Raw genomic sequence first — 27,724 nt, forward strand, 5'->3', positions numbered from 1 at the left:
ATAACCTAAATAAAACAAAGAACTATTTGGTTTACCCAGGCTATGCTCACCTTTCTTCCCTTTTGCTTAAATAAATTTATTGTTCTGTTTACAGGGCTGCTCTTGGTCAGTTATTTTTGTGGATTTTGATGCCCATAACCGTAACAGACAAACTCTCTGTTCATTGCTACCCCGAGAGTCAAGGTCTCATGTAAGTAATTAAATGAAATTCACCTCACCAGCGCGTGGAGAAAATAAATGGGTATGAAAACGATTCACAGTTCTATGATGAGCATTATGTTCTCCTTAATAAAGATGGGAATTTTCTGGGAAGATGTTGTATTTTTTCTTAAATATTCTTTTGTTTACAGAAAAGCCTTTAAGGTTTGCTTATCATAAATGGCTGAATACAAAGGCTTTCTTGTAATTATAAGCTACTGTAACAAATGAGTATTTCCTCAGTTAGTAAATCTAAGTGGCGTAAGCATAGATTAATTGGAAAAAAAATCTTTTTCAGTACTAGTATAAAAAGTAAATTTTGGTTTTGAAAATAATCTAAAATTATTTCTGATTTTTTTGTTCATTCTGGGGTATAAAAACATTTTTGTTCATGAAATAGGTTGCTAAAACATTAGTAGTTTGCGTAGGAGAATTATATCAGTTGTAATAACAGATAATTAAAATAAAAGGTACTGTCAGCTACTTTTTTATAGTCTGATGGTCTTTTAGAACTCCTGCTGTTTATTATTTGCTGGAGACTTAAAATATTCAGGCAATGATATAGGCAATAATATGGTATTTTAAATGGTTGAATATTGTAAATATATTAGCAGAAGCTAATATAACAAAACAGCATGAGACATAAGAATTAAAACTACTCTTGTGTTTCTGTAAGCCTGCTTGTAGTGGCGATGCTCTAACTAGTAATATTTTGTGTAGTTTTAATTCATCATAGTTGCAAATGGTTCTTCAGAAATGCTTCTCATGTTTTATCATGAAATTATTCCCTTATCACCTTCCTTGTAGATCAGAAAAATTCTTTGTTACAGCACTTGAAGAACATTCCTGAAAAGCTTTTCAGAAATTATGATTTAATTATAGTTACTTCTCAGTGTTGCACCTTTATGAAAAGTTTTCAGCATAGGATACCCAGATGTTTGTGTTTCCTGCAGGAATAACCTGGAGGATTTTTTTTTGTTTCTAAAACCGCGAAGTTCTAGAATGTATTCACTTATCAGCTGTAAAGTAGGCCAGATTCTGAGTCAAATGAGTTCTCTTTTTAAATCATATATTAGAATATTGGGTTTGTTATTTATCCTTGTACATCTTCAGAAGTATTATTTTGCACATTAATATATCAGTACTATGATTTTTATAAAGGTAAGATAAGATTCGAAATGTATATTTCAGCTGCAGAGTTCAACAGTCCCCATTTGTGTATCAAATAGTTGTCAGAGATCCAGTTAAATTTGTAATGTGCTATTTCTCCCTCTTCTCTACAGAATACTGATGCAGCCCTCTTGCCTTGTATTAGTTACCCTGCGTTTGCTTTGGATGATGAGGTTTTGTTCACTCAAACGCTAGATAAAATTATTAGAAAATTGAAAGGAAAATACGGATTTAAAAGATTCCTGAGAGATGGGTACAGAACAGCACTGGAGGACAAAACACGGCGTTATTATAAACCAGCAGAAATTAAGGTAAGGCAATACCTGGCCTATATAAGTTCAAATTTTGGTTTCTAAAATTTTGAGGCAGTACTTAAAAAATTAAATGCGCGAACCAAAACAAAATCCCCCAAAAGAAAAGAAGATAAAAATGGGACCCCTCCCTCAGTGTCTGCAATTTGAATTGCACAGTGATTCCTAATTGCGTTAAGTGAGGGAGATGGGTTCTGTAATTTGGCATGTGCAGTTTTGAGAGAGAGCTAACTCAGCAAGTTAGTAATTGATTTGTTTTTATAATGAATGTGCGTGCTTCCATTTACATTTGAGGTACAGTTGATTTCACAAAACAAGTAAGGAAGTTATTTATCATTTTATTTAATTTCACAGCTGACTACAGTCTGAGTGTATAGAAAACAATTTTGCTTTTGACCACAGTATTTATCAGTAAAAGTAATGAAATTTTACTTTATTTCTCCCTTATTGTTTCTTTGTGGAAGATAAAGCATAGAATATATAAATATTCTTCTTGAGAATGAGCCACAGCATGTGTAAAGGCACAGTTAAAGTGCCCATAGAGTTAAGAAGCTGTAATCTAATTGAAAAGCTAATGTGTTAAAATGTTTTTGCGTTCGGGTTTGTTGCTTTGAAATTATTCAATAGGCTATTCAAATATGTTTCCTTAAAATCAAATGATGAAATGTCAGATTAATTTTTCTTCTTTTCAGCTTTTTGATGGCATCGAATGTGAATTCCCTCTTTTTTTTATTTTCATGATAATTGACGGTAAGTACAGCTTTTCATTCCTGCTCTTTCCAGGTATTCAAGAAAGGAGCCCTTAGAGGAAAAACAAAATAAACCGTAATGCAGTGGCACTAAATATCTCATTGAGAGTTCTGCCTCATGGGTTAAGAAAACCTTTGCACCCAACCCTCTGTATTTCAGCATTTTTAGTGGGAACTGGATTTAGTATATGACTCGATAAGGGTTTTTTTAAAAGATTAAATCTTTAACATTCAGTTCTGTATTGCCTTTTAAGCCTTCAAAGCTTTCACAGTGTATCAGAGTTTCAAAGGAGCATGGTAGAAAAGGAAATGGAAGAGTACGCATTGACAAACTGAATTGTGCAGGTCTTTCAAGTTGGATATTCCATGGTAATTGGAACAGAATTCAGAAGAGAAAAAGTGAACCAGAAAAAGTTTAATTTCTCTTTGAAATGCCTCTGCTTCCTGGCCACTTTTTTTCCATGTAGCCAGTTAGTATGATTTAAAATAACCCAAAAAAACAAACAAAAAAACCCAACCAAAAAGCCCAACAAAAATACCTGAATACCTGGGCCTTGCCTTGAGGACAGGAGACACACCAAGAAAGTTCACAGGATGATTTCAGGATGGAAGCTAAACAAAAGTCTGAAAAAGAGAATAAGTAAGGTTTACAGTCATCAAAAAGATTTATAAATTGATAAAAACCTGTCCATCTGGGTTTTTTTCCCTTTAGTGTCTGTAATAGTTTTTAAATAAAGATTGTGAGAGGCACAGAAATCTGTTATCTGCCTGGACTCCTCTGTGGCCACCCACAGGTTAGCATAGCTCGTTTGAAGATTTCACAGTTGTTTGAAGGTTTCACAATTGGTTTTTCTAAAGGAATGCTTGACATTTTTCAGAGTGATGCCCAAAACTGAGGAGAAAGGCACTGACATTTAATGCTGCCCACTTGCAGTTTTGGGAAGAACAAGAAAGATAATAAACTCTAAATGAAGTTAGCAGAATAAAGCATTTTATTGTCCTTGTATTACAAAGAAGTAGTACATATTTTGCATATGCTGTCCTTGTCTTTTTTCCTTTACAATTTCATCAAATAGGACAATTTTATTTGTAGATTTTGTGCACATACCTCCAAATCCATAAGCTTTCTCAGTGCAAAATTTGAAGCATATACAAAATGACTTAAACTGCAGGTAGATAACAGTTGAATGTCTTTATAATGAAAGCATTGAAAACTCTCGGGCAGCTACATTGTCAATACTGGTTGGGCTGAAGACCTATTTGCCCATCCAACGCACCTGCAGAGCACAAAGAAATAGAGCACAAAGGCTCCTGAATATCTAGGTAACTCCTGATAGGTGAACGTGTAACAGCAAGACAGTGCTCCATTAAACAAGAAAAGGGAGAGTCTGGTAAATCGTAGTCCATATTCCCCCAATTCTGTTCACATCAGCACAATTTCTTTGACATCTTTTTTGAAAGATTAGCAGAACAAGCTCAAGTAACTATATGTTTTCAATATACTTTCTTGTACTTCCTTTTGTAAGACACCTTCTCTTACAAGACAAACTAATTAGCTTGTCAACTCTCTGGGTAGTAGGTAGGCACCTATAGCTGTGGGAAGGATATAGACTAAACAAATATACATTGCTGGATTTTGGATAAGGAGTACTTGAATAGCATTGTTGAAAGCTTTTTTACATTTCTGGGTGAATGTGTAAGAGTGTGGTAATTTCCTACTGTAAGGTAAGGAAGGAAACATTACAGTTATTTTTAATAATATCGAATATGGTAATTGAAAAGGAAACATGGGAAGAAACAAGTGAAAGATGTACAAGGAAAATGTTTTCATCTAACTTGTTCTCCTCTTAAATGTTAAAAAATGCTCCGTTTTAAAATGTCAGTGTGACTTGTCAAGTTCATCCACAGTTTGTGAACAGAAATTCTTTTGGTATCTTTAATAGATGTTTTGGTGTAAGAACTTTTCATGAACTGAACACTGGTCGTGTTAGTATTCATCATATTCGTTTCGGGATGAGTAAATCCTGCTACAGAAACGTTTAAGGAACTGGTGCTCCCAAACTGACCCAAGTACTCCCCAAAAGCAGCATCGTGAAGAGTTAACTGTTCTGTATCATATCTTAAGGTCTTTTAGTAGTTCTGAACCTCTAATACAAAGGTATAATACCTATGTAACTTATTAATATGAACATTCCATCTAATCTTTGGAGAAGAATTTTTCGCTTTACTACTTCATAGTCCTTTTGCATTTATTTATTTTTTGGGATTTCTAAGCAACTCATCCTAGATCAGTTTGTGATTCTGTCATGAGGTTTTAGAGCAAGCCTATTTGGTACCACATTAGTACATGAGCATACAAGAGCTCAGATATTTCATTCTGGTATAATTAACGAAGTTCTTTACGGCCAGCTGGGCAGGTTGTGTCGGGTTCTTTGAGCCCTTCTGTAGGTTCGCAGCTTGACCCTCCTGTGTAACCTGCCATTGATTTCTGTTTGAGGAAATCTAAGAGGATGGCCGATTTACGATCTCTGTAAGATTTAGCCGTAGCAGTGAGGATCCGCAGTTTAGTCTTCCACTTTCCATGACCTGTTTAGTGTCTAGGCACTACTTCACTGAAAAATAAGCACTAGAATTTTTTTCTTCTTTTCTTGTGAACATTATGCTGATGGAAAATTTCTTCCATGAATTAATTTTTCTCTGGTTATTTATAGGCGTTTTTAGAGGAAATCCTGCACAAGTAAAGGAATATCAGGATCTTCTGGATCCTTTGCTTCAGCATACATCTGAAGGTATTATGTGATAATCATTCTTCTAAATCACTGTAGCATTTTATTGATCTGAAATTATTAAAATATCAGCATTCCTATTAATGGACGTGGCAGTCAGAGTAAAGGAGAAGTAATAACTTTACTATATTTCCTGATGGCAAAATACTAATATTAAATAATATCTTCCATGTAGGTACATCACATTATAAAGCGTGATAATGAAAGTAATGTCTGGAAAAATGCTACTGATATAAATGTAAGATTTACGCTAAACTCAGTCCTTCCTTGCCTCCTTTGCCTATGCTTCACTATTTCCAATGTTCACTTTGACTTTGGAGGACAATATGAATTACTAACTGTCTGATTGTTTCAGTATTCCCCCTGGATACAGTTGAGAATTACTTGCATTGTTCATTGTCACTTGACCTCACAACATTTGAAATAGAATTTTGTGTATGCATAGGATATTGTTTCTATCTTACAGCAGTGAAAGTGGTGAAATGTTAGTTTTAATATAAAAATACAAGCAGTTTAGGGAAGAACTTAAACTGTGCACTTCAGAATTTTGATAGAACTGTAGACAAAGCTATTGATAGATTACAGGCACATCTATCCAAAATGTTCAGTGGGAGGGAAAAACAACATCCTGAGGACAGAACAAGCTTTGAAATACTGACAGTCTAGTCTTAAAACTCGGCACCTTTAGGCACCTGTTCTTTGCACCTGGGATACAGTTACTCAAACAGATGCAGAATATTGTTCTTCAAACTTAGAATGCTTGTTGAAGCGAACTAGTTTCAGTGAGAAATACAAGCATTTCCTTACCAAACTCATTACATAGTGAATTTTCTGACCATGCTGATCATTGCTTCTTTCTGATTATGAGGTTTCATGGACAGTAAATTAATCTTGTGGCTCCACTTCTTGTTCACATTATCAGTGTCTCATCTTAAAATTTCAGGGTGCATTTTGGTACCTCCCTCACTCATTTCAGTAGTCATTAAATTCCCACTTTTCAATTTTTCTCAGCCAGCAATTTCTTTTTGTCTAAGCAAATAGTCAGACACTGAAACTTTATTTTGTTTATCGCGTGTTCTTTAGCCAAATAAATTCAATATTAAGGAGGAATTTAATTTTTCAGCAAGCATATTAATTTGCTTGTGTTGCATATAATTAGATCAATAATTTGTAATTATGCTTATGAATTTCTGACTCTCGTCCACTTTAAAAGTGTTGAAATAAGGGTTATTAATCTACAATGATCAATAATGCCCATGACATAATTCTACATAATGATGTGCTGTCTTCCAATGAAGAAGTGATGCCATTTTATTTCATGATGTTTCGAATTTAACATGGTTTTAACGTGGTTTTGCATACTTGCAAAAAAATTTGTGTTAAATAAAATTTCTAACTACTTTTGGCCAAGATTTTAGTTTTTATAAGTTGGCTGATACTGGGCTGGTGTTAAATGCAGTGGGGAAAAGCACCTCAAGTGTTTTGCTCTGATGCTGCTTTCAGTTCTTTCGGGTAAGTTTTGTTATCTGTACTGAATTTTGCTTTAGGACAAAAATATTTTCGTTTTCTTGTTTCACAGTAAGATGCTGCAGGATCAGCATTTTGTGTGCTGGGAAGAAATTCTGTGCAGATGTTTGAAAAATAAAGCAGTTGAATATTGCGCCGGATTTGGGAGATATCAATGAATGACAACAGACTTTCTGTTCAATAAAATTGTTACTAGGGGATCATTTTTCCTGTTTTTAATCTACTTAAGCTTTATTAGAGGGTTGCAATCAAATAGTAAGGGACATGGAGTTCTTTTGCTTACTGTACTTATTTTGAAAATCCACAGGGTGTCCTGTCGTACCAAAGTATTACTATGTACCGGCTGACTTTGTTGAACTGGAGAAGAACAACCCCGGCAGTCAGAAACGGTTTCCTAGCAACAATGGACGCGATGGGAAGTTTTTCTTGTGGGGACAGGCAGTTTACATCATTGCAAAACTCCTGGGTAAGAGGCTGAGGAAATTTTATCAGGTTTTGATTTGTAAAATGTGAAGGAAATTTCTGTTATTAAGGTTTTTCTTTAATCTGAACAAATACATTGACTTGAATTTTAAATGGACTGTGGGTAGCACCTGTGTCCTTTGCTTTGCTATGTGGGTGACAAATGGCTTTTCATTGTTTATGTTAAAACTTTATGCTGCATGCGGCGTACTGTGACGCTTAAAGGAATATTTTATAGAAGACTGAAAATCTTCTGAACATGATAGGTTTGGTTTTTGCTGTTTCTTTTCCTGGCTTTCCTTCTTCTTTCTTGTTTTTTTTGGTGGCAAAATATTAACATGACACCTTCTGCATTAACTGTAGTAGCTGCGCCTGTACTGTGATATCTGTAAGTCATCTGTAGCATTTCATTAAAATTATTTACTGCTTCAAGCAAGACAAGTTTAAATTTGGAATAGTTGCAGTCTCAGGTAAGGTTGGTGTTTTCTTCAATTTGTGTTATTTTTACCCTTCCTTTAAAGGAGAAGAGCCTAGATGAGCATTTGAAATTGTATTTCAAAGTTTGGCCATTTATGGTGAATTTCAGTCAGAAATGAACTCCTGATCTCACTTGAGAGGTTTCAAAGACCAATGCAAAACCAATTACTAAGCCAGAAAAGTATTCACTGTTAAGATTTTTTTTTTCCCCTAATATTTCTTATAGGAAAAAGATATTAGTTTATTGGGCCCCTCACCACAAGAAGGATGTTGAGGCTCTGGAGTGAGTCCAGAGAAGAGCGACGAAGCTGGGGAAGGGGCTGGAGAACAGGCCTTATGAGGAGTGGCTGAGAGAGCTGGGGGTGTTTAGCCTGGAGAAGAGGAGGCTGAGGGGAGACCTCATTGCTCTCTCCAACTGCCTGAAAGGAAGTTGGGGAGAAGAGGGGGCTGGGCTCTTCTCTCAAGTGACAGGGGACAGGACAAGAGGAAATGGCCTCAAGCTCCGCCAGGGGAGGTTTAGGCTGGACATTAGGAAAAAATTTTTCACCGAAAGGGTCATTGGGCACTGGCAGAGGCTGCCCAGGGAGGTGGTTGACTCACCTTCCCTGGAGGTATCTAAGGGACGGGTGGACAAGGTGCTTAGGGGCATGGTTTAGTGTTTGATAGGAATGGTTGGACTCGATGATCCGGTGGGTCTCTTCTAACCTGGTGATTCTCTGATTCTATGATTTTAACATGCTCACCATGACCTGGCAGTCAGTAGGCTGAGTTCTGAAATCTTTTATTTGTGGACGCTGTAAAGGGAAACAAGCTGTTGGTAATAAAAATGAGAAAGGCTGAAGAGGACTTCAAAAATTCAAGAATTCACAAGGATAGTGGTTGCATCTTCACGTGTGGAGGAACAGACTCCCTCTGGTGCTCTACCTCTTTAGTTTCACGGTATCGCATAATTCCATAATCTCACCTTTACTGAAAAAAATTTTAGTGTAACCTCTTAGGATTAGCCAAATAATTCTCAAAGGTTTGTGCAGGAATACAGTAGTGCTGCTAATATTCATCTTGTACTTATGTTTGTGTATTTCTGTGGAAATTGTGTTCATTGTTTGCTAAATGCCTTTTAAATAATGTAACTTTCTTCTGTTTTTTTTTCAATTCTTTCCTATGCTGGACGTTTTCACACTTTTTTTTTAATAATTGTGCTAAATCTCTTTTGAAATGTTGTAATTAGCAACTGTTTTGTTCATTGTTTTAAAGCCTCCTCTCCACGGTATTCACTACTTTTCATTCCTCCCTCTCTTTTTTCAATATATTTTTTCCATTTCTCCTGTAGTCATTGCATACAGGGCTTGTAAATTTTATCACAATGCAAAGTATATTTGCCAGTGATTGGTACAGGAGGAACTCCATTCATTTATACATATTTATCATTGGTGCATGCAGATTTGCTCCTTTCTGGGTGAAAACCTACCTGAGTAACAATCTTGTCTGTGATTGGTGGAAGTCTTTGTGTGTGTGTCTAATTATACTTGTTGGTGGTTGCTAATTAAGTAGAAGCCTGACAGGTACAGGTTTCTCATTCCATCATCCTTTCCAGAAACTGTTGTGCTGCCTCAAAGGTAGCAGTTGGTTTGGATTTGGTCAGCCTCCTTGCTCTGTTCTGCGGGTGAGCGTACAACAGAACCTGCTTAGAGTCTTTTGTCTGTAGGCTGAGGGTCTACTGCTTCGCAGACCGAATCCTTCTAAATGCAGCACTGTGGAACAGAGTGAATTCTTACATGTCCTGTGCCTCCCACAGAGGGGCAGACCCAAGCAGTGAAGCCACAGTTTTGATCCTACATTTGAAGGCTCTGAACCACAGAGGCAAGGAAGGTGTTGAAAGTCCGCCCATGCTCATGAAGAAAGGCATGCATTTTGCAGACAGTGGCACAGTTTTTAATAGAATTTTTTTTCTTGCTGTGGTTGAGGAGCTTTGTAAAGCCTTTGTGGTAGGATCCTCATTGTAGAGCAAGCGAAAGGAGAGCCAAGCATCCAGCTGTTTTGTGCAACTAAAAATTCACTCAGTTTAGTCCTTCATTTAGTAGCTCTCTTTATCTTTCCTGTGCTTTCCCTGATAATTTTTATATCTTGTTCTGTGGATTCAGAGCTTCTTAGCACTAAGTTAAGTGGTTTTAGCAGTACATTTTGAAGAATAGATCAACTGGATTAAATGTTGGCAGCTGTTGCTGATGCAGATAATGAGCTAACAAAGAAAACGCTGCTTTTGGACTCCAGTACACTTGTATTTGTGAGAATGCTGATGAATATTCACTCAGACTTTTTAAAATAAAACTGTAAATACTGAAAGTTACCCTGAATTTCATTTTGGTCTGCTGGTATAGTTGTTTTAATTTGAAATTATTTTGATTACATATTTAGTTACTGAGCAGTACAAATTAATGCAAAAAAACCATGGAGGTAGAACACCTGTTGTGGAGACATGTTTGCATGCCTGCTTCACAAAAGCTGCAAAGAGTACTCAAGTCATTGTGGGTTTTTATTTTTGTTTACTTCCAGCTGACAAATTAGTAAGTCCTAAAGATATTGACCCTATTGGACGTTATGTACCTCCACAAGATCAGCGGAATGTTAGCATGAGATTTTCAAATCAGGTAAGCATAAGCTTAGTATTAAAATACTTTTAGCGAAGAATTGTCATCTACACATTATATACCGTCTTCTAATATTACAGTTAAAGTGCTAGGAAAATAAGAAATGTATGTACATTTTCTCACTTGATGAAGGCTTACTTTTAAAAGGAAGGTTATAACATCTGCATTTTTGGGGAAGTGGTGCACATTTGCCTTAGAATTAGGTGATGCAATAAAAATGGTATGTAGATGGTAAGCTTGAAAGAGCTGCTAGCAGATAGGTGTGATTCTTTGAGTTTCAGGATGTGTAAAAGGCAAGAAGGAGCTTTTTTTTTTTCCTGTCTACAAATTAATTACCTTCAGTGCCTAAAGACTTTCTGTGGTAAAAGCTCTAAGGATGGGATTCTTTTTTGTGTGTGCCATATATATGTGTGTTCCTGTGTTTGGTTGCATTGTGGAGCAGGAAGGAGTGCCTGGGATAGGGAATGTTTGAAATGTTGTAATTCAAATCTGCAGTCCGTAGGAGCACGAGACAGAAACTTAGTTGATATGTAGGGGACTTCTTTTATTAAAAAGGTGGAAATGTGTAGGAAGAGATGTTTTTCAGCCTTCTTATTTCTTGTAGTAAGGAAAGTATATTTGAAAAGTTCCTTGTTCAGCATTTTGAATTTGTTATTAAAGCATGAAATATAAAGCATTTACCTTAAGATTTATTCCATGACCAGAAGTGAATGCTTTTTTCCTATTCTATTCAAATGCTGATTAAAACCTGTTTCTTACTATTTCCTGTTACCAAGGTAATCCGAGTGCTTGCGTGTTGTCTCATTCATAATGGGACTTCGATAGTTCACAGTGCAGCACTTAAGCCATGTTGAAGTGAGATAATGAATGCTCAGTTACTTCATTTGTTCCTAGTTTCTTTGTTCATACAACATGGGATTATGACTGCTACAGAAGCTGCGAGCTGCTGCTATCCCTTGCCCCTTTGGAGTGCCCAGGAGGAGCAGCCTGTACGCAGTCAGGGTTGCGTGCAGCCCAGAGTGGAGGTTGTTTTGATTCCTGAAACCAATAACTTTTAATCTGTCACACATGAACGCCTTGAAAATGATGCGGATTTGGTCTAAAGACACTGTGTGACTCATTTGGAAATGTTCTAGTAGAAAAACATTTTTACTAGTTATTTTACATCAGTAGTGTTTCAGGTTGATTTCCATCCGTGGGTTAAAAAAGAAAATGGAGTAATCCCTGGTTCATTTCCTTTACTGAAAGAAGGTATTGTGTGGCATTTGTCTTTCAGTTGGAATAACTCTTTGGAACTGGATTCCTTAGAAGAGCTGATTTTAATATTCCTTTTTAATGACTCCGTATCCAGGAGAGATTATATTCTAATGCAGTTTTGGCTGTTGCGTTCTGTTTGGAGAGAATTTAGTATATAAAAGGGCCTGTATAGTAACAATAAAATGTGGGGAATGCCATGAGGTAGAGCGGGGATTGTCTGATTTTTTTTTTTTAATTTTTCTGGAGCACATGAAAGCTGATTTATTGCTGTCTTGCATTTAATTTTGTGTTCAACAAAAAATTATAACCTCACTAAATTGCTGAAGTAAGATAATTTATCTTCTGGGTTAACTTGAAATATATGTGAAATGTATGTTGCAATTAATTAATGAATTTCTCTGACTGCTTCTGATGACCACATTCTTTTAAGGTTTTGCTTTACAGACTTAGTAGTCATTTGTGTATACTTCACTTAAGTTACTGGAAATTAAGGTTATTGCCCACTGATGATGTTGCGAGAACGATAGTCAAAATGATAAGACTGCTTAATTTTTATTTTCAGGAAAGAGATAATGTAAAGAAGGAACTAGAATTAATAAATGTAGGTGGACTGAGATACATCAAGATTTTTCAGCTACCTAAATTATGTTTAGGGCTACAGCACGTCTAATTTTGATGGTTTAGAGAGATCTATCATATTGCATGGTTTGTTTTGTAATGTTAATTATAAGCATATTTTGCTTTCCTTTCTCTTAATACAATTGTCTACCACAGTTATCAAATTCTGGAATTGTTGAATGTTATTTTAGAATTTCAGGCACATCTGTGTCTGTATTGTATTTAATTTAAGAAGCCTGGTGTGTTAGTAGCATTGACCACAAGCTGTTCAGCAGTATTGAGATGCTTCAAGAAGCCAGATGTGTTTTGTAACAATACCGTTGTAGTTTTTTAGCAGCAAGGTGGATTATTTGGGTTAAGAACAATTTCATGTGTTGTGTACCATTTCTGTTTTCCTCATCTCGCTCCATATGCTTGGAAAGCACGGTAGGCACCATTTTGTTTGGTGTTCTTGAATATTATTCCCGCCTTCTCACGTGTTCAGAATGAATGGATTTTTTTCAGAGTTCTGAGATTTCTTGGGAATGTGTGAAGAGAGGCAGATAGTGATAGCATCGCTCTGGTGAGAGTGCAGCAAAGGACTAATGCTGAGATGCTTTCTCGGGGATTTTTTCAGAGATTTTTCCCTTTATCTTGCCTCCAGGAGTTTATAACCTTGTTTAAAACTGTGGGTTTTGGTGGTTTGGGGTTTTTTTTGGAGAGGAAGAGCAACTGATCTGTCTTTTATCTTGGTGTTTTGAGAACACTGGGTTATATTTAGCATTTGCACAGAATGCAGAGCAGAGTTGAATCAGATCCTTCTGCCTGCTGTCCAGTGTGAAATGTGAGGCAGGAGGCGGACCCTGGGGGGCCTGCTGCAGTGTCCTGGGGAGACGGTGATTGATGTGTGAACGCCACCTTGGCTTGCCTTATTATACAAATGTGGAATTGAACACATTAACATGGAACTTATAACAACAACATTATTTATTTAGCAGAGTTTTTAGGAATTTATGCTTTTCCACATCATATTTGTTGATACAGAGTAAATGCTATGTATCATTATCGTTACTGAAAAGGGGGACATAATTTTTAATGCGTATTATATCTGTTATTTCAATGTGTTTTTCTAGCCCACTGTTTGCTATCCTCCAGGCAAATCCTTCTCATGTTAAATGACAGTGAAAGTGGTTTCTGTGCAATGTTACAGCAAACCTGTAGTTGTACAGCAATTATAGTTACATTTTTCCACAATCCTTGTTCAAAGCCTAGCTATTTTTTGCAGAGGTTTCTTGCTGTGCCACTTGTGCTGCAGATGCATTTGCTTAATTGTATCCCATGTTAAAACCACCACTTACTGGCTATTGTAACTGACTCATGTCACTAGGTATGTCTATGTGTGAGAGGCATTAGCACTGATACCAGAGCAGGACCTGCTCTGATGGAGATGTGTAATGCACAACAGATTCATGTACAGGTTACAGTCTAGGGTTACACAGACCCACTCAATTTGTCATTAATACAGCAATAGTTGAGTCTTACCTTGTTGACCGCTCTCAAAATTAAGTAAAGGGCTGTTTATAAGTGAATACAGAGCAGGGAGGGATCTCTCATGTCTTTGCTTTTTGTTTCATAAACATAATGCAGTGATTATGGTTGAGCATTGGTTTCAGTTGTCTCACTGTATCAATGCAATTGATAGCATGATCAAGGAGGAAAGTCTTCTCATGCTGCTTGGACTTCTTGCTTATTAATCTGGTCTCTTTGTGCATGCGCTTTCACTCAACGTTATTTCTTGGGGCAAAAACTCCAGAATTTTTAGTGGAAGCGTAGTGCTGATAGCTTTTGGGAAAATGTCATCAAGAATTTCTGTTGCAAATCCATAAGATCTAACTTAATGTCAAGGCTCACAGATACCCAAACGAGCAGGTGTTCACTGAACATTTTGTTGTAAATCAATATATCTGTCTTCTCAGAAAATACTGTATTTTTATATAATCAATTGATAGAAGATGCATTTAACTTTTGTCAGTAATGTTCTGGTAGTTTCTAGATAAAAGTAGAGAAAAAGCATTTTAGGATTGCAAATGAGTGCTGTTTGTGGTTCTGTTGATTTTAGTCATTGAATGCCAGAGAAGAAATAAACAAGCAATAACTTGGATATCTCATTTTTTAGTTATTAATGCACTCTGCCAGTGAAAAGAAAGATGTATCGCCTTTCCAGGACCTACACTGAATTAATTCCTATTTGCATGGTTTTATGGTGTGAAATACCAGTATTTATTTCAACCATGAAGTATCTGTATTATAACAGCATTTCCATGTGTTGTTTATCTCTTGTAAAATGTAACATATCATTGATATAACTATAAAAAGAGCTGTCTGATCAGAATATTTCAGAGTAAAGAGTTGAAATCATCAGTTCATTATTTTAAAGTGAATATTATAGGATATCCAAATAGCTGAAATATTGCACTCTTCAAAGAAATGTCTATCACAACATTTTGGCATGGCAGACATAAAGGAAATACATCAATTGTGTAAATTCTAAATTTTTGTATGAAGCAAAATGTTTTTTCTACATTTTTTTAAACTAAAACAAAACAAATAGTGGAAATAATTACCAGAAACCTAGTTATTATTAATTCTCAAAAGTGCATCTTAAAGTATTTGTTGATGGGGACAGTCTTCCCATAGTTTCGAGATCTGGAAGTTCTAGTTCTGTGTTGTTCTTTCAATTTATTCGCACAGTAAGAGCAAGCAATGCAGACAGTGGCATCTGTCATGCTCCTGAGATGTTTGACTAGACACTGTCTCTACTCATGCTATATTTAACGAAATATTTAGTTACCAATATTCATAAATATTTTTTCATTGTTTTCTAGGGTCCTTTGGAAAATGATTTGGTGGTACATGTGGCCCTGATAGCAGAAAGTCAGCGGTATGTACTTTTATTAGAAATGTATTTATTAAGGAAGAATCAGACAGGAGACACGTTAAATTTGCTATAAGTATTCAAGCAACTGTAGAGTATAATACTGCTAGTCATGTATCTGCAGCAGAGATAAATGTCAAAACTAAAGCCATTCTGTGATTTGTCATTAAATTTGTCATTGTTTCATTCGTAGCCTACAAGTTTTTTTGAACACGTATGGAATCCAAACTCAGACCCCCCAGCAGGTGGAACCAATTCAGATATGGGCTCAAAAAGAACTTGTCAAAGTAAGGAATTTTGCATTTAAATTACTCATCTGCCCATACATTTCTTTTGTAACTATAGGAATTTTTTATCAGGCTGTTAGTCCTGTATCCTTTTAGGCTGATTATGTACCTTTTTTGTGTTATTCTGATTCGATTGCAAAATGCTGGTCGGTTATATATGCCTAAGTAGAGATTTCCATGAAACACCAAAGTCCAAATGTTCTATTATTTGATTAGACTTATTGCCTGAGCCACTGTCAAATAATAATGAATGAATAATGAAATGTTCATAGTATTAATAGCAAATTGGAATGAGTGAAACTGGATGGAGAAAAAAGCAAATGGATTAAGGCAATAGGCATATCATATGATTTCATGGTGTGGCTCCTGTAATAGGCGGTACACAGTCTTCTGCAGCTGTTTTATTTTGGTGTCCCTTAACTTGACAACATCCAGGAAGTTTGGCGTTTAAACGTTTTTTTTGGTTTACTTATTTAACTGAGCAGATTTAAAAACTTAAAGTCAAAAATTTCAGGAATGAAGGCTGTCTTCAGAATCCCCTTCATTCTCTGTGAAGGCTTAAGGCTTTCTTCTTGCCTGTAGTCTCCTAATGGAGTACTGTATCCTCTCAATTATTAGCACTTGTCTGTGGCCGAGGCTTGCTGCGGATGCCATCTTTCCAGGTAGCTGCTAATGCCATGTGAAACCAGCAAAGGTGAATGGGGTCTACAGGCCATCTTGGTCCATTTCAGCATTGTCTTAGCACTACCATGGCCTCTCTCTTCTTCAGTCATTTTTAGTACTTGATAGCACTTCAGCTACACTGAATGTGTGCTTCAAATTTTCCACTGCTGTTTTTTTTGTCCTGGAAATACAGTTAAATATAAGAGACTATGACAAATGCTCTAAATGATCGATGGGTAGATCAGAAATTTTAGGTAAACTTGTTGATAGTCCTAATAAAAATCTATATGACTACTGGGTGCCTTTTTACCTCCCTCTGATATACCTGGAGCCTTGCTCTGAAAAAAGCCTTGACAATAGTCCCGCTGTACGTAAACAAGACTTAACCAGCCGCAGGGAACAGTCAGACAAGTAAGCTGGTCCAGAGTCACAGACATGCACTCAATATATGCACCGCTTGGAGTTTGATTGTGGATCAGGTGCATAAAGCTCTTGCGTAACTTTGAATTATACAAATTGTCGCAAATGAGAGTGATGAACTGTGAACATTCGGGGGAAGTATAATGAACATATTTAGTTTATCAGTCCTGAAATTCAGTTGTGGAACGAATCACTATGCCGGCCTCTCCCTCTGAAATCATGATCGCATGGCTGATGCCAGTATCTGTATCAGAAGCCTGTAGGACACAGAAAAATAAAACCAAAACTATAGAACAACAGCAGCAACAGGCTTCATGAGTCTCTGAGGATAGCCAATGTACCAAAGCCTTGCTAGCTTATACAGAAAAATGCTGACCCCAAATGATGCCTGCCCATAATACCTGAGAAGTACTTAAACAGAGAAAAGAATTATCCTTGTTTACATTCAGCCTTGTTTATTTCTCAGTCCGATTTTGCTCACTAGTTTTCTTGATAATATATTTCAAAATGGATTCTCTCTGACTGTATTTGTCCTGAAACTCTGTACCTGAAATTTGGCTTAACAAGTAGATACTCCACAGATTGACTGTATTGAAGTATATATTGTCTCTCTTGGTCATCCATCATTTCTTTGGTCTCCCTCACAAGAAGAGGAGAGGAAGAAGAGGAAAACAAGATAATGGGACAAGATGTATACAAGTATAGGGAAAAAGTATATATGTAGTGGAAGTACAGGAGAATAGCATTGTACTCCATAGGCATAGAGTGATAGCAGGTAAGAGAACACAGGAACAGATGGTGTGGAAGAGCACTTTCGTTCAATTCACTTTCATAAATCAACTCAACAGCCCAGTCTGCTGTCACAGCTGTTTCTTGCTATTAGCAGCTTGAAAGTTCCAGAATTGAAGGACACTTTAATCCAAAAAAAACCCTGCTTCAAGCAGCTGGACTAGCATGAAACTGTGCTTTGGTTCAGGTATCCTGATTCTGAATCCAAACTGACATTTTGATTGTAACAGATCAAGATGGAAAACTATTACCAGAAGATGAAACTGCTTTAGTAGACTGTAGAACAACAGGAGACCTCAAGCTAAAGAAAAGTCTTCAGGGAAAGAGACAGTATTACAATACTGCTGGAGTTCAGCTTTTGCTAAGAAAACATTTTACGTTCTAGTGAAACGAAGGTGTTAAAACACACGTTAGGGAAGCGAATTGTATTAAAACACAATTTCTGTTGCTATTCTTCTAGTCCCCATTATTTACCACAAAAGGGGTTCAACATTCTTTTGGTTTTGTTATGTATAGATGAGTTATTTAAAGCTGTTAATGTTTTATGTCTCCATTCATTTTCCACTTGAATATGGTTACTTAGTCTGGATGAACAGGTGATATAGGTAATTTTATTTCTTTTCTTTTTTAAATAGTTTTTGATATTAATGCAGAACCATGAGTAATATCAGAGAGGCCCCAGCTGACAGCAATAAAAGCCTATTGAGCTTTACATAAAAACTGATCTTTGGAAAATTATCTGCAGTTTTAGTAGTGGTGGGTTCCTTATCTAAAACAGCCCAAATAAAGTGAATAAAGGTGTAACTTTAACTGGTTCATTTATACTGTGTTGCTCACAGCTTGGCTGGGTTTTTATGGTTTTATTCTTATACACTGTAATAAATGAAGATTTATTTCTTTTTCTGCCGAAATCTTACAAAATTAGACATACATGATTTAACTCAAATAAGACTCAAGCGATGAATAATGAGATAATTTCATTTTGTTTGTGTTGTAAATGCATTAATTTTGCAGGCCTTTTGCGAAAATTAGAATAAAGATCTTTGAAGAGTTCCCATATTACCATTGTATCCACAGTGGAAAAGCATTGCAGAAGGCAGACTTAGCCAGACTATACACACAAACCATCCTTTAAAAATGATTCTTTAAAAAATTATTTCAATGAGCAATTTGAAGATTTTTGGAATTTTAATTATATCGACTAGAAAAATAACAAGAATAAGAAAGTAGAAATAAGACCTAATACAGAAAGCAAAAGATTTTAGTTGTATTTTGAAACTATGTATACCAGCAGGACTGGGGTGCTTTGCCCAAGCCCAGAGTCGCACCAATGTGGCCTAATCATGGGTGAGGCTCCTGCCCAGCACCCCTACTTACCCTCAGTGAAGACATCTCCCTTCTAATGAAAACCGGTATTAACTGTGTTGTCACCTGCATCCTCCTGAAATTATTACTAGAAGGAGGGATGGGGAACTGCTCCGGGCCTGCTAGCAGTGACGCGGTTTTCTTGGGGGAAACACAGATAGAGGTAACGGCCACGTCATGAATCTTGCTTTCTAATTGGAGCAGAACACACATAGCTTTCTACGTAAGACCTGGTAGGAGTGTGAGAAAGGCTTATGCACAGTTTTTCCTCTGTTTTCTTGATTCTTTCTCACAGGCTTACTTCCATTTGGGAGTCAATGACAAGTTGGGATTATCTGGAAGACCGGACAGGCCTATAGGATGCCTTGGAACATCAAAGGTTGTTGCAAGAGATGTTTATAATATTTTTATCGATGTATATTTCTGAGAAACATTGAATTAGTTTCTGAATTATTTTAAAGAGAAATGAAATGTAATTTTATTTTATGCAAAAAGTTCATGTGGTGTATTTTGCTATTATGAATGTGCACGATCTGTCTTACTCTTAAGCCGTCATACATTTCCTAGATGTCCAATTACAGTAAAACTTGGCCAGTTACAGTAATGCTTCTGCCAGAGCAGGTTGAATGGTGATGAAGGGAACTGCTTTAACTGAAATAGTGTAGATCTGCATCCCTAATGTTTTACCTTTTTTTCTTTTTGAATTCAGTTGTTCTACATTGATTATTATTTTGATAGTTTCAAAATACCTTTTTTTATTTGCCTTTTCAGCTACTTCAGTGCTTCAGATGCTTTAAAAGATTAATGGGAGTTTCCTCTCTCAACAGATTTATCGAATACTAGGAAAGACCGTAGTTTGCTACTCGATCATTTTTGATCTAAGTGATTTCTACATGTCTCAGGATGTTATGATGTTGATTGATGACATTAAGGTATTTGTAACTTTTCTTTTAAGAAACTGACTAAAACATAGTCTGAAGAAGAGTGAACTGTGAAGTTTGGTAAAATAGAAGACTGAAAGGGGAACACTGTACAGTGTGTAGTCTACTAATATAGAAATAGACTTGCATTTTATGCTGGAAAATATACTAAGATAAATATTCTGTCAGCCCAGTATCAATTCTAGTGTTATTGGACAAAGTCACCCAATAATGACTGGGGATGCTCTAGTGCAGCAAGCAAGTTATCATTTGTTTGTTTTGGTCTTTGTGAGTGAAATAGGAAGGCGTCACCTGGAGAAAATTTACTGCACTTTGCACAAAGATTAAATATTGCCTTCTTTGCCGAACTATAGTAGGACCCGCAGCAGCGTGAGGCTTCCGTGTCCAGTCCCCTGTAATCAAGCAGCCGCTTCCAGTGTAGAGAGGGTGGCACTGGTTGTTCCCTGCTCGTGGCTGTCTAGTTCAATACTGTGGGATGCTCATGTAGTTCGATACACTGTGCTCTCTCTGGGGGATCAAGAGCTACGCTAGGAGTTTTTTTTAGAAAACTTGTGGAATAGCAGTGATTGGAAGCAGTTTAAATTCATTGAAGAAATCTGCTAAAGTTTTATTAGTGAAGGGTTTTTGAATCTTTTGGGTTTTTCAATGATGCTATTTTAAGGTAGCCCTTCTCATATCTGTACTGTGTATTCTGGCATGTTGTGCTTGTGGTGGTTGGGTTTTTTCTGTGATTAACATATTTTTCTTGCCTAGAATGCACTTCAGTTCATTAAGCAGTACTGGAAAATGCATGGTCGTCCACTGTTTGTGGTACTTATCCGTGAAGACAATATCAGGTAAAGAGAGATAAAAGCATTATTTGCAGCGTGGTATTTTCCTGACAGCAAGATTAATGGAGTTCTGTCTTAAATTTCAGAGGAAGCAGATTTAATCCAATATTAGACATGTTGGCAGCCTTTAGAAAGGGAATTGTTGGAGGAGTGAAAGTGCATGTTGACAGAGTACAGGTATGATGTTTTTCAAGAATGTTCTATTCTTACCCTCCTAATATTGGTCAATATATTCTTACTACTTTGTTTTTTTTATGGGACTTTTAAGTATTTTATTTAGTATCATAAAATTAAGGAGTCAAGATCCGAAGCACTTGGTACAGTTTTTGTTCTACCTCAGGAGAAATATGGGTTTATTTTAAATCTTTTTGATGAGGCTTTTGAAAGTAATAATCTTTTTAGAGGATTTTCAGAAGGGATAAAGGTTTTTTGATGTTTGGCAAAACCAAAGGATAAATCCGCAATGTCAAGCATTGAGGGATTCCTTTTGATTAGGTAACTGAGGGGATAAAAAAAGAAAGGTACTTCACATATATTAGAAGTCTCACAAGAACTAAGATCTAGTTTTAACATCTTTGCTGTTTGAATTAAAGCAGGAACATTTTCTTAATTAAAATATGAACAGTGCTGAGTCAGGTGCTGGTTTTAGATACTGACATGTGCCAGCTACTCTTTATACCTACTGAAGAACCCTTCTTGACACCAATTTTCTTGTTTACTGGTAAGTCATGAATTTGTGGATGAGCTGGGTCATTCATAAATTAAGTACTCATAGCTCTGATGCTTTAGGATGTCCGTGTAATCTTCAAATATTTATGTATTTCTACTGGTCACATGTAGGTCATGTAGTCCTGTAGCAAATGCTGTTACTGTCCATGGAAAACTTTTCCTTTGTCTGGGGTGTTTATGTGGTGATTTGTTTATTTTTAAAGTTAACTGCACTGACTGACTTGTCTTGCATTTGATTAAAAATAGTATACAGTAAAACCACAAACAAATGTTTATTTGGCTTTAAGGCCAGTGGTCGATATTGGTCGGCACTGGTGAGACCGCTCCTTGAATCCTGTGTTCAGTTCTGGGCCCCTCACCACAAGAAGGATGTTGAGGCTCTGGAATGAGTCCAGAGAAGAGCAACAAAGCTGGTGAGAGGGCTGGAGAACAGGCCTTATGAGGAGCGGCTAAGAGAGCTGGGGGTGTTTAGCCTGGAGAAGAGGAGGCTGAGGGGAGACCTCATTGCTCTCTACAAGTACCTGAAAGGAGGTTGTAGAGAGGAGGGTGCTGGCCTCTTCTTCCAAGTGACAGGGGACAGGACAAGAGGGAATGGCCTCAAGCTCCACCAGGGATGTTTAGGCTGGACATTAGGAAAAAATTTTTCACAGAAAGGGTCATTGGGCACTGGAACAGGCTGCCCAGGGAGGTGGTTGACTCGCCTTCCGTGGAGGTGTTTAAGGCACGGATGGACGAGGTGCTGAGGGGTATGGTTTAGTGTTTGATAGGAACGGTTGGACTCGATGATCTGGTGGGTCTCTTCCAACCTGGTTATTCTGTGATTCTGTGATTCTGTGGTGATCAGTGCACTTACTGGTGGAGAACGGCATACCCTCTCAGTCGGTTTTAACTGCAGTCTGTCAGTCTTACTGCACAGTTGTCACATTTTGGAAAAAGTCTCGTTTCATTATGGAGGAGGATTTGGGAAAAAGACATCTAGTTTCTGATGTTTTCTTAAATAATTCATCTATTCCAGCAAAATATGTATTGGATCTTTATGAATTGTATTCAGCTACTTCATTTAGATAATGCGTATGTGTAAACATGCCTAGAGACAGAACATGTCTCTAATTGGGTGAATGCTCCTTTTTTCTTGTAAAATATACAAAATCTAATTAATTATAAAATGTGTATGCTTAGACTTAAACGCCTTTCTTAGAAGAAAGGTGGATTTCCTAGGAAGTAGCTCCAGAAGTGGACAGGGTAAAGTTTCTTGCAACATACAAAGCCGCTGAGAATTTTAGACTTCAATAGAGTAGCTTTTTTCTGATTTTTCACCTTCATTGTTGTGTGTTCAAGAAGCTATGCCAGTCAAAAAAAGAACGACACTAGCAATAAAAGCAAAGCAGGGTGTTTTTTATTTTCAGTCATCTTGCAGTGTAACAGAACAATATGTTACTTCAACTCACGTACAATGAAAATGGAAAAGTTCACAAAACACACTTGCTTTTATTTAGCGCACAAAACCCATCAAAAAGCAGTCTTAAAAATGCTGTAGTACAATACACTTCCTCTGGCAGTAAATTAATAGGAAATTCATATAAATTTGGAGTTGTTGTGACTACATCAGGTACATGCAACATTGAATTTCAGGTATGCAATACTCTGAGACAGAAAGTATTTGTAATCTGCATTTGATGTGCACGCTTAGGGCAGGCGTGCTTGGATTAAGGAATGACTACAGAATAGGAAATTCTGTTAGCTTATGTTTCCTTGGAACATCGCTGACACTGACGGGAAAGCTTCCCACCCTTCATCGATCCCTGGAATAACAAGTGTTATGTTCCAGAACACGAGTATCATGAAGGGCTCTGATAAGTGCAAATCTTTGATCTCGGTGTTTTTATTGTACCTGTTTTTTTTCCAGGGGGAGGACATTGCTTGATTAAGGTGTACATTGCAGGCAAACAAAAGAACAGCAGAATACCAGCAAAAGAGAGAGCAGCCCTGAGAGATTTTTGCTGTTTTAAGTGAGATCTTGAGAAAGAGGAAAAATACCCTGAAAGCGTACAGATAATTGAAACTGTGAATAAAGAAACTGCTTCCTCAGTGGAACCACCAGCAACTTACTGAGATCAAAAACCAGCTATTCCAGTTCTGTACATTTTCTTTTCTAATTTTTTTCATTTTTTAATTTCAGACATTAATATCTGGAGCTGTTGTTGAACAACTTGACTTCCTAAGAATCACTGAAACAGAAGAGTAAGGCTATGTGTAAATAATAATGCTTAGCTATTTGATAATGAAAATATTTTATGAACTATGAAGAAACGAAGTACTTATTTTTCAGGGCTCCTGTATTTAAGAGTTTGGAGGAGCTGGATCTTCCAAAACATTCAAAAGTCAAGCGACAGTCTAGTACTCCAAATGCTTCTGAACTTGAGCAGCAACCAGATGTAAATATTAATGACTGGAAAAACAAGTCAACATATGAGATCCTGCAGAAACTCAATGTAAGAAAACTTGGTAAAAATACAGTGTAACTTCACGCTCATGAAATGAGAAGTTACGTGCTGGTATGCTTTTAAACAGCAACCTACTGAGATCAACACGGGTAGTGTCATGGTTTCATGTTAAAATATAGCATAAAATGTCTCATGATCCTTTTCATACTCGGAGAATCTTCCTCTTGAGAATCCTTCATTTTAACATCCTGCAACTTTCTGGCCCATCTTGTGGAACTTTCTCCCAGCTACCCAAATCTTCTTCTGGTAATAAATGACCATATAGAAGGGGATTAATTTGTCACGTGTCTTATGAATAGGTATTTTATTGCTGAACTAAAACTCAAAAGACTTCAGCAGCTGGTGTTAACACTGACAGACTGGAAGCTGCTTCATGATACCACAGGGAAGTGCCAGTCTGGCATTTTTTCTGTACCTAAAAGAAAACTACCTGTAACTGTTTCTAGACCCGGTGTTCAGTAAGAACACAAAGTATTCTGCTCGGTCCCTTATGTTATTACAAGCATTTCTGCTGTAAATGACAGAACACCAGGAACAGAAACACTGAGAACAGACAACCAGGAAATGTTTCTGAGGCCAGGCCTCTGCAGGCAGCAGTGACAAGGATACAGTGTACTTTGGGTGTGAAATAGTTGTGTAGTCCCCTTAAAAACAAAGCTTGTAGACTTTTTTTTTGTTTTTTGTTTAATTAAAAAAAAAAGGCTCTTTGGTTTAATAGTTGTTCTGGTTTTGCTTCACTGAAAATCTAGTGGCTATTTATAGTTATTCTGTTGCCTTTTTTTTTTAAGGATTGCAATTGCCTAGCAAGTCAAGCATTACTCTCAAGTATATTGCTTAAAAGGGAAGGACCGAATTTTATCACCAAGGAGGGTAAGCATTTCTCTCATTTGATGATTCTGAGTGAAGCAGCTGTATGTTTAGTTGTAATGAACGTGAATAATGGCTGTGCATGCAAGCAGCTGTGTAGCTGTTTTCTTTGCCATTTAAAGCAATTTCTCATTAAATGGGACATGCAAATTCACAGCGTGGTAGGGAACGAGCTGCTAAATATATGAACTCTTTTAGATTGTTTGTAGGCTGGTGCTGTATCGCGTTATAATTCTGAACACATAGATATAAAAAATAGTGGATTTGATCTTGTAGAGAAAACTGAAATCTAAGGCAAGTTTGCGTCTGTAACATTTAGTCTGAACTATGTGAAGCTTTATACTGAAATTTTCTTTTACTTTGCTGTAGTCAGACTTTAATTCAATACATCTGTGAAGCTCACTCTAAGTTACTGTGATGGCTTTGTATTAGAGCACAGGATTTAAATTCATGTAAAATAATTCAGAAGAAGCTACTGAGGCTTGTGGATTTGTGCTGCAAGGTCTGGTGGTGGTTTTCTCCAAAGCCTGCTTATTAGCTACCTTTGTATATATGAGTATATTAGTGTTTGATGGGAACGGTTGGACTCGATGATCCGGTGGGTCTCTTCCAACCTGGTTATTCTGTGATTCTGTGAGTACTTCTCAGAAAAAGAGGAATCTTAAACCCAAACACTATTGTTAGTTATTCATCAAGTAGCGTAACTTACCACCTCATATTGTAGAGCTCAGCTTCATAAGACAGCTAGTTCATGTGAGGAGTTGTCATTTTGACAGAAATATGCATTAAATCCATATTGCTATATTAAAAATGTCATGGAAAACAATGTAAAGTGGAATAAAATTCATTAGCTGAGACACAGTATGTTGCTGAAATACAATGTGAATCGAAATCATAGCCTGAATCTGAGCATTGGGCACGTGTAGCCTCTGAAGCAGGCGTTTTGGCTGCTGGTACCTGTACTGTTGTCAGGTTTCGAGAGCTTCAGTAGCTTTCTCTAGTAGTCCTTTTGTAGACTGTGTCCTTCTTTACTCTGGAAACAACTTAAGGCAGACTTCCTAACCTTTGTAAGCAACCGGCATCACCTCTTTTAGATTATGATGATGAACTTCAAAACTCTCTTGAAACCTCTCAGATCAAGAAGTACTGTTGTGCCTCTTGACTGTTCAGAGCTGACTTCTGTAGACCTTTCTGTGCCATCCCATATGAAATACTAGATGATGATAACCTTTTTAATAACCACCTTGCATTAAACAGTCTGAGTCACTGACTAAGAGTTCCTGTCTTCCTATGACTGGGGATTACCGAGACTGACATTAAATAATCACACAATCAATAAAACATAAAAGAACTTTGGGTGTTCCAGCTCATAGATACAGGCTCTGATTTTGTGAGTCAACTTGCTCTCCTGTTGTTATAGATGAACTTAACTGTTCACCAATAAGTGCCTGGCATGAAAAACTTGTCCATTCCATCTGAGAATTCAAAAATCTAGAGACTAAATGAAGTCTAAGTAATGGAATGTTTGCTGCCACCTTTAACATAAAGGTCCCCATGTGAGCCCTGAACAGTTGGAGGTGTTAGTGTAGCGAGTTGACGCACTATGATCAACTATGGGCTCTCAAAAGAATAATATCTATGGTTCTGATGATTGTAATTGGTGTGCTTCATGCCTTTTTGAATCCTGGACTGCTGACTTTTACTTAGAAGCAGTGCTTTTCCCACGTCCTGCCCTCTCTTTTTTTTTTAGGTCATGTCTGTACAGCATGATGATACTTTAATAGATGACACTGCTTGAAATATTCTCTTTGGGTCTGGAGAACACACTGTCAGCTCGGAGGAGTACTAAAGTGGGAATAGAATGTCTCTGTATCTGTCCAGTATCCCCTGTTATACTTTGATAATTAGCTTCACTGGTGTAGTGCTGTAATGCACCCGACTACCAAAGCTGGCTCATAGCGTCAGTCTGGTGCCTTTGGGGCCACCTTATTGTGGTTGTTCAGGGCAAAGCCGCAAAGTGGTGAAAGAGATTCTCTTTCACACTCTCCCAACTTCCTGTGCAATCAAAGTTTCCTGTTCCTCATGTTTAACCGGGTGATCTAGCGCTCATATAGAAAGAAAGAGGCACAACAGTGGAGAAAGCATCTACCTTCTGTATCCAAAATGTGATTTGCAGTTTGAAGATGTACATTATGGTGGGGATGCACCTTTTTAGGCCAAATCTGACATAGATTTATTTTCCCCAATACATTGCCACAGTAGGTGATATCATAGGTCTTGTAGCTGCAAATTTAACTGAAATTGGTTTGGCGTCTTGCATAACAACATACAACTGGATGATTGGGCACTTGATTGTATCTACATTTTAGATGGGAAGCACAGTAGGTAAGTGCTTTACTAAAGCTGATTAGAATTAATTTTTATGATCAAATTTAGCATATTACTATTAAATGAAAACCTATACATCTTTTTTCCTGGTGTTTTGTTTGTGTTTTTTTGTTTTTTTAAATGCCATTTAGGTACTGTTGCTGAGCATATTGAAAGAATCTATAGAAGAGCTGGCAGCAAAAAACTCTGGTTTGTATACATATATCATGTTGGTTTTGTTTTATGCCATTTTTATTCCATAGTATGTGTTTAGATAGTAAAGTTGGATCCTTACACACTTAAGGTGGGGGGAAAAAGGGCAGCTTTACTGACAATATTGTATGTTCATTGCAGCCAAAGATTGGGTCTTTAATGCTTTAAAAAATTAAGAGGTATTTTCTTACTGTTACCTTTTAAAATTTAAATGAGTAGTGAGCTGTGTTTTCTGACTATTGTTGCCAATGTACAGTTCTTGTTAAATGCAAATAATGCGAAAAGAATACTCATGCTTTTAGTTCTTACAAAGCATGATAAAATATTATCAGTATTTTTCTGTAGCAACGCTGGTAATCAAATAGAAATCAGTTAAGTTGAGACACTTGGAGGATTCGTTTACTGCCCCAGAATAATTTGCCTCAAGCCTGATTTGCCCCAATAACTTTAAAAACCTTCAGCAAATAGGTTGGTATTTATGTGTTGTTTATTAATGTCTTTGCCCTGAAGCTCAGTATAAATTTCATATCTCGCTGTCGGAGAAATGAATTGAGCCTGCCCTGAATTCTGTTCTCTCACTCTGTAACTGTTCCTGACAGATGCACATGTAAATACAGAGACTGCTTTTCATT

General features: G+C 36.9%; 1 protein-coding gene across 4 annotated transcripts in view; it reads left to right on the forward strand.

The window, feature by feature from the left end:
• Positions 1-27,724, forward strand: part of PHKB (phosphorylase kinase regulatory subunit beta) — a 63,722-nt gene that overhangs the window by 23,774 nt on the left and 12,224 nt on the right. For all 4 annotated transcript variants that reach the window (XM_069868565.1, XM_069868564.1, XM_069868566.1 and 1 more), the window contains 16 exons: positions 95-190; positions 1,482-1,679; positions 2,372-2,429; positions 5,140-5,217; positions 7,049-7,207; positions 10,234-10,328; positions 15,068-15,123; positions 15,311-15,404; positions 18,937-19,020; positions 19,469-19,573; positions 20,336-20,418; positions 20,499-20,589; positions 23,321-23,382; positions 23,471-23,633; positions 24,434-24,515; positions 27,032-27,089. In XM_069868565.1, coding sequence (XP_069724666.1) covers positions 95-190; positions 1,482-1,679; positions 2,372-2,429; positions 5,140-5,217; positions 7,049-7,207; positions 10,234-10,328; positions 15,068-15,123; positions 15,311-15,404; positions 18,937-19,020; positions 19,469-19,573; positions 20,336-20,418; positions 20,499-20,589; positions 23,321-23,382; positions 23,471-23,633; positions 24,434-24,515; positions 27,032-27,089 — 1,562 coding nt within the window. The remainder of the gene's footprint in view (positions 1-94; positions 191-1,481; positions 1,680-2,371; positions 2,430-5,139; positions 5,218-7,048; positions 7,208-10,233; positions 10,329-15,067; positions 15,124-15,310; positions 15,405-18,936; positions 19,021-19,468; positions 19,574-20,335; positions 20,419-20,498; positions 20,590-23,320; positions 23,383-23,470; positions 23,634-24,433; positions 24,516-27,031; positions 27,090-27,724) is intronic.

This window comes from Phaenicophaeus curvirostris, chromosome 14, assembly GCF_032191515.1.
Source record: "Phaenicophaeus curvirostris isolate KB17595 chromosome 14, BPBGC_Pcur_1.0, whole genome shotgun sequence".
Taxonomy (NCBI): domain Eukaryota; kingdom Metazoa; phylum Chordata; class Aves; order Cuculiformes; family Cuculidae; genus Phaenicophaeus; species Phaenicophaeus curvirostris.